Here is a 7500-nt window from a genome sequence, read left to right as displayed (position 1 = left end):
TCATATCTTGGAAGACAAATGAGACTGGGGGATTACTAAATCATTAACCATTTCAATGCATCATCAGTAAGAGCAATCCATTCAACTTAACAATGCACATAATTTTAACATGTGTCTCCTTTTTTTGTATCACAAGAAATAGGAAAAAAAGGCAATATACACTGAAGAGAAAAAAAAAGAATATTGGCCTTTTTCCACTTCTGTAATCATTGTCTTATTTATCCTCTCTGTCTACACCTTGGGTTAGCATTTCCATAAGCAATTAGAAATTGCAATCTTAGACTCTAAAACATTCTCAAAGTGAATATACATTAACATTCTGAAAAATTATCAGCTGATGAGAGAGAGCAACTCTAAGTACATTCCCCTCAATGAGTGAATCGTCACAACCGTGAGCAGAACAAAAACAAAACTAAAATCATAAAAAAAGTTAGAACACAATACAATCATCATCAGAACTGAATATTTACATTTATCATAATGCAACAGGCACCTGGAGTGAACACCCAAAAGCGATTATACTTGTAGCATCGTCAGGAATAATATGTTTGCATGTAGAAGATCCATGCAAAGCTATAGCACATGCATGAACCAGCTCTTAATGTTGAGGATTGTGGCAAAGAGACCATTTCTCTCTCTTGGCTTCTTACTGAGGTGGCTTAATGAACGGGTGGAGCTTTTAAAGACCACTGAGAGATTCAAATGTGTAACTAACACAGGGCACGTGAATTTCACTCAACTGGCCTTCAAAAGTATGAATTCTGAGCAAATAAAACTACAATGACAAACTTGTAAAAACTGGACAATTGTAAGAAACTGGAGTGATACAACTGAACTAATGGCAGTGTTATAGACATGTGAATATAATGACAATGATTGTAATGATGATAATGACAGTAATGAGAGCACAATAAAAACTAAATAATATGGCCAAAAAAAAAAAAAAAAGAAGAGAAAGAAAATGTGAAACAGAAAAAATAGAAGAAAAAAAAAGAATGGAGGTGGCGGAGAAAGAAAGATAAACAACACAAGGCACAAAAGACAAGATAAGTACAACTAATCCTAAAAAGAATTATCCTTAATGTAGAAGTGTAGGATACAAAAGGAATTATGCCTTATTAAACATCCAAATATTTCTCCTTCATGGTTTGGCATCACTGAAAACAGCAACATATATGGAAATTAGAGAAGCTTCTTAAAAATGAACTCTTTAGCTACGGGTCCTATCAACACCCCACTGCATTTTTTTTTTTTTTTTTTAATATATATATATATAAAGGTTATCCATTCCCTCAGTTGTCAAACCAACACATCATACCAAATGCTAAACAGAATCACTTTACTAATATATATATAGATTCATATATCATACCATGTCTAGGAAATAATAGAAAAACACAAAATCTTAAGGCCCCCAGTCCAGGCTGAACATCTTAAGATATGGACAGTCCTGGAAGGGTTAACAGAGCAAAAAATAAAAATCAGAAATTATTTCTGAATTCATATTGTTTCGTCTGTCTTGCCCTGCATTCCATCAGCCATTATAACTAGCAGCACATATATACAGTATATATTTTATGAGATAACAACAACACTTGTAAATATGGTTCTCTTTTTTAAAGTGAAAATACATTTTTTTTTGTTTTTTTTTTACATTTATCTTGCATCCATGCAACACATGTGTCAAGAAGGAAAAATAGAGAAAGATAGAAGAGGAAGAGGAGGAGGAGATACCTTAACCTATTTGCTATATGGATTACAAAAAATGTGTAGAATCTTCACCATGAAATAAACCAAACAAAATGGAATAATGACAAATGATGAAACAAAATAAATAAACAATTAACATGAAATTACACAAAGCTAAAACAAATAAAAGAAATACAAAAAATATAATGAATGAGCAACTCTCCACTCTACCCAACATCAACCTAATAATGATGAAAAAGGTAACTTCCTTAACACCTCTGTATTCTAAAACCCCTGGGTACAAAGAAGACATTAAAATACTTAACATATGACTAGTATTCAGGATTCTATGACAAAAAGAGAGAGGATTACGTGGGAAAGGTAACCATGAGACCTTTGAAATAGAAAATAAGTGTAAAACATACCTTACAAACATTCAGCATAAAGTACCATTTCACCATAGCTGTAAAATCCACTAATTCTCTTCAAAACGTGAAAAAAGGAAACACAGCTTTTTGGTGTGTTTACAAAGTAAAAAATCCTAAAGATAAATGAAAATATCTAATCTACCGTGATCCCATTATCACATGGCATTTTAGCACCTGAAGAATTCTCCATGGCGGTAATTCTTTTGTCGACACAGAAATTTCTTTCGGAGTTGGAGAGGGCTGGCAATCTTAGTTATTTCTTAACACCCTGGGAAGTCCTCTTCTTCCTTACTCTTCCAAGTCACACTCTGCCCAAGCCTCTTCTGCCTGCATGTAGTACTTGGATGCCAACTTGCCCTTCATGGCTTCTGTTGCAAGCTCTGCAGCCCAATTGAAAAGCTCTCCTGGAAAATTTTAAGAAGAGATTTTTCACAAAGTCAAATCTAAGATGATGGAAAGAATTATGCATGGAAGGGACAAAAAAGGAAAGAAAAGCAGAAGATAAAAAAAAACTAAATTAGATGAATGAACCATATAACAAATAAGAAGGGAGACTTTCTGTAACTGACTTTTTCTCCTTTCAAGCATGACTGGACTCTCTAAAACAGAACCTTCACTTCGATCTCAGACCTTTCACTTTCACTTCTATTTAATAAAGATGCTTGAAACATATTACACAAGACAGAGCAATGCCTCATATTGCTGGAGATAAAAAATAAATAAATAAATAATAATAATAATAAACAATTCAAAAGAACAAATGAATAAACAAAATAATAAAGTAAAATGGGGAAAGCAACCTACATAAAATGACAATATAAAAAAACTTAAAACTTACCAGCCTTATTGGGGTCCTTACCAAGGCCATAGCCCCCAGACCAATACATCATGGCTTCCTTTGCCACCAGCTGATATGGAGGGTCATCCAAGGTGGAGTTGAAATCACCTTCCTCATCCTCTGAGTTTGTATTGACCACTTTCTCCAGCCAGTAAACAGCCTTGACCCAATCCCTTTCCCTGGAAGATGTCAAACAAAGGAGTTAGTCTTCCCAAAGAAACTAATGGTTTTCCATATAAAAAGGTCACATGAATTGACTAACTTCACTGCAAGTCACAAAAATTGTTCACACTTTCAGGAACAGATCATGCAAAGCATCCCGTCCTCATTATCACACAGCATTGACCTCAACTTGATCCTACATATAAAAGCAATGCTCACTCACCTGGAGGGCGGGAGTCCAACACCTGTGTCAAATGCCTTGGCAACGTGGATCATAGCAGCACGATCTTTAGCTTCAGCTGCTGTGATCAGATAATTGAACCCAGCCTCAGAATCCTGCCTGTTGTCATCAAGCTGCAGAGAGAGAGGGTGTGTTAAATCTACATTCTATCATATAAAGCAAAAAAGAGAGAGAGAGAGAGAGAGAGAGAGAGAGAGAGAGAGAGAGAGAGAGAGAGAGAGAGAGAGAGAGAGAGAGAGAGAGAGAGAGAGAGAGAGAGAGAGTTTAAAAGATGAAGGGTTTAAAAGATGTCCAAATCTATACACATCACCCAATGCAAATTTCTCAACTTGCCTCAATGTCTGGGAGAATGTCATGCTGGAGACCCAAGTGCAGGTTAGCCATTGTTTTGATGGCCTCAAGGATGCCGCACTTAGCAGCTTGGTCCACGTGGAAGATGGCTGCCTCATGGTCATACGTCTCAGATTCCTCCACAAACCTGCTGAGTTCATGGTACTTTGCAAGGTCCAAATGTACCTAAAGGAATGGAAGGTGGTTATATGGAGAAAAAGAAAGCATGGTGCATCTGAAAGTTATTAATCAATTTATTCAACTTATGGGAGGTTAAGCATTATAAAAAAATCTAAGCTGCCTTAATAGAGCATCAGCTTTTAAATACTGGTGGGCTGTCTTCTCATCTCTATTTCTGCATGAACGGGACACAGTGTGGATAAACTAGTATATTTGGTACTTGGTATTTGGGCATCTTCCCTCCAGCCACAAGTTCACAGAGCGCTATCCATACTTAACTCCTACCCTCCTGGGCCTTCTCTGTGTCTGGGTGGCTTCCTCTCCCACCTAATCCTCCCTCTATACCTTCTCCTGAACATTTGAGACACTATACCTACCAATCCTCTTTCCAGCCCCCTTCCCCTACTACCCCTTTATTCAGTTGCTTGCTGGCTTGGCTGAACTACTTGTCAAATTATTCAATCCACTATATATTTGACATATGCATATAAAAACACAATCTCATAACACATTTTAGGATGATCATTCCTTTTATTTACCATGTGAATGTAAAAAGTAAATACCTTCTGACCCTATATAGTTTTACCATGTTACATGACCTTCAATATCGTTTTCAACTTGTATAACAACTGAACAACAATCCTCTCCCAAAAATCCTGAATCCCGCCATCCCTTCCTCATCAGAAGGACACACACCCATCCACCCGCTTAATCCAATCATCTAGCCATCCTTGTACAAAAAGGTATATATGAAACTGGTTGACTTAAATGTAATTCTGAGAACGAGACCATCGAAACGCATCAATTACATCTTTTGCGTTATGAAGTTAATCAGTCTCCTTTATGCCTTTTTCTACGCGTCATAATGAAATCTGTTTGTCCCACCCAGCTGCCTACTCACCTGGCCGAGAATGGAGCCTCCGGTCTTGTTGTGGTTCTCCTCCAGGGTCTCCACCATCTTCCTGTGCTCCATCTCTCCAAGGACGTGGGATGGACGCGACTTCCGCTGCACCATCTCCTTGAACTGTTGAAGGCAGGGGCGGAGACACACGGATTAGTAAAAAGAATTGCTGGATTACCATTCTTGGAAAAATACTGTTCAAAGTCACTTACTTCCTTTTTTGACAAAACCTTTCTGAATAACATGTCTCTTTAGAGGTGTGAGAATATGGCTAGAAAGGAGAAAAAGAAGCTGAAGACAAAGAAATTGATCAACAAAAGGAATCTGTAGCAAAGATATCAAAGAATATTTCTAAAAATTCTCTTTATGATAGAAACAAATATTTACATCATCCATTTCATTCTAACCAATATAAATATTATAAAACATCATAAATAGTTTCCATCTATTGTTATTCTACTAATGTTTTCAAGATATAAAACCTCTTCCTAAAAAGAAAAAAAGAAGAAAAAAAACAAGTGGAATATACATAGGCCACATTCCTACCAAGTCAACCTCATATCTTATATAAGGAATTCTAAGCATTATGTACTTTTTCCCAAGAAAGAAAGAAAGAAAGAAAGAAAAAATGATCAAGAAAAGGAACACAAAACCAATTCCACTTCTGACCTGGAGCATCTCCCTCTCCTTGACCATGGTATCTGTCCCAGAGTCACAGGTGGAGTCGAAGCGCAGCCTCACGTCCGGGCCGCGGCGTTCCCTATAGGCAGAATCCACGGCCGAGTCCTCGCTCTCTGACATGACGTGGATGTCGTCACTTTCCTGTTGGAAATCATAATGGGAGTGATTACTCACCATTTCTCCAGGTGAGAGAACTGCAATGTGGCAAATGTGCAGTGAGAAGTAAGATAAGTGTAATATAATTTAATATAAATATATTCTATATCAAATTGGCTAAAGTATATGTATGTAGTAGGAATAAAATTAGTGTGCATCAGAATGAATAAGAATATTACAAGTTGGATTGAATAAAAAACATTACAATATAGAATGAAAAAGAATTTTACAAGACTGACTGAATAAAAATACTATACACTAGAATAAATAATTTCAACCTTCATAAAAGAGAGAGAGAGAGAGAGAGAGAGAGAGAGAGAGAGAGAGAGAGAGAGAGAGAGAGAGAGAGAGAGAGAGAGAGAGGGAGAGAGGAGAGAGGGGGGAGGGAGGAGGGAGGGAGAAGAGAGAGAGAGAGAGAGAGAGAGAGAGAGAGAGAGAGAGAGAGAGAGAGAGAGAGAGAGAGAGAGAGAGAGAGAGAGCGAAGAGATCTTCTTACAAAGGAGTCGACAGAACTAGTGGAGTTGAGCTTGATCCTTGGCCTCTCATCTCCTGACCCATAACCCTGTGACAGGGACCTCATACGGATGTACTCCTGAATGTGCCCTTTTTCCTCCTCTGACGGCGTGACAACTATTTCTTCTGTCCCACGAGCCACGGTCTTACATGACTGAAATGTGGAGTAGATTGACTTATGCATTTTTGTCTCCCCTAAAATAGTTTGTGTGGTTATTATAATTGTATCTTTTCTTTTTATATTGTTGCCTAAACTACATTGGATTAATTCTGTGCTTATTCTCCTTAACAATGATTCTTTATTACAACCTTACACTAGCATGGTTTCAGACTCTTCACATACTAGGAAGTTCTTGGTACTCTCAGACTTTTAATATTCCTATTGCAAGTTCAAAACAATTCTTTTTTCATTATATGTTTAGACTAATCTATAACATTATTTCAAACCTAATCAGTCCATTGGTACATGTTACACTACTGTGCTTTACTGCACACTAAATAAATGAAAAAAGAAATGAGTCCTCAAATTGCAACTGTATTTTCCTCAAACTAATTCTAACCTCGAGGTTCAGCTTGTTCTCATTGGCTTTCATTTCTGTGGGAGCCAAGTCAAAGGGAGTCAGGCAGAGGCTCTTGCAAATGGTGTTGCAACGGTGCGAGTGCAGGAACAGGGCCATGCCACGCGTACCAAGGTTTCCGTCACCATAATCGTCTCCTAATTCAAAAGAAGAAGAAAAAATTGCAATACTAAAGTAGAACCATTATCTATGTTCTCTATTTTCAGATATGTATCTATTTACTTGGCTCCTTATCTATTGATCTGTCTAAATACCTAACTAACCATTTATTTATCTATAAGCAATTTCAGACCTCTCACAAATTGTAGTTTATAGACAAGTGGAATTTACAAACTGACTGGGTCATACGTGGGAATAAAAAAATAAATCAATTAATATCCTAAATTCATAAGGGTTGCAACTTGCACTATTATTCAAATGAAAAAAATCAAAATACTGATATGAAAAAAAAAAAGTTATGCTTCTTGTTTGTTACTAAGCAAGACTGAGACAAAAATTATTATCTGATAATAAAATGCCAATGAAACTAAAAAACCTTTTCAACTTCAGCAAGCTTTGCCAATGTGACATACTGCAGCACTGCAGAGTTTCCAATACTAGTGTGAAGGCAGTGAGGACATTATGAAAGCCACAGAAATTGCTCATGTTTGTCTATCATCTGGAATGTATATACATAATCCTTCTGTGTTTTTTATTCCATCCTGTTTGGCTTTAGCAATTGTATCACATTGTAGAGTATATGCATCATTTTACAGCTTCCAGTAATTATTAATTTTTATTTAGCTAACTATCTGGCATCACAT

The 7500-nt window shown here is 36.8% G+C and overlaps 1 protein-coding gene across 9 annotated transcripts in view; it reads right to left on the bottom strand.

Moving 5' to 3' along the window:
* LOC122248761 (eukaryotic elongation factor 2 kinase) overlaps positions 1–7500 on the bottom strand; it is a 32121-nt gene that overhangs the window by 736 nt on the left and 23885 nt on the right. For all 9 annotated transcript variants that reach the window (XM_043009022.2, XM_043009018.2, XM_043009016.2 and 6 more), the window contains 8 exons: positions 6680–6834; positions 6103–6273; positions 5439–5591; positions 4770–4892; positions 3692–3874; positions 3341–3471; positions 2956–3134; positions 1–2521 (listed from right to left, as the gene is read on the bottom strand). The exon at positions 1–2521 is cut by the window's left edge and continues 736 nt beyond it. In XM_043009022.2, the coding sequence (XP_042864956.1) occupies positions 2406–2521; positions 2956–3134; positions 3341–3471; positions 3692–3874; positions 4770–4892; positions 5439–5591; positions 6103–6273; positions 6680–6834 (1211 nt within the window). In that variant the 3' untranslated portion in view covers positions 1–2405. The remainder of the gene's footprint in view (positions 2522–2955; positions 3135–3340; positions 3472–3691; positions 3875–4769; positions 4893–5438; positions 5592–6102; positions 6274–6679; positions 6835–7500) is intronic.

Source organism: Penaeus japonicus, unplaced genomic scaffold (assembly GCF_977035675.1).
Source record: "Penaeus japonicus unplaced genomic scaffold, GWHDUDI00000001_assembly GWHDUDI00000022, whole genome shotgun sequence".
Lineage (NCBI taxonomy): Eukaryota > Metazoa > Arthropoda > Malacostraca > Decapoda > Penaeidae > Penaeus > Penaeus japonicus.
This window is presented reverse-complemented; position numbering and strand designations above follow the sequence as displayed.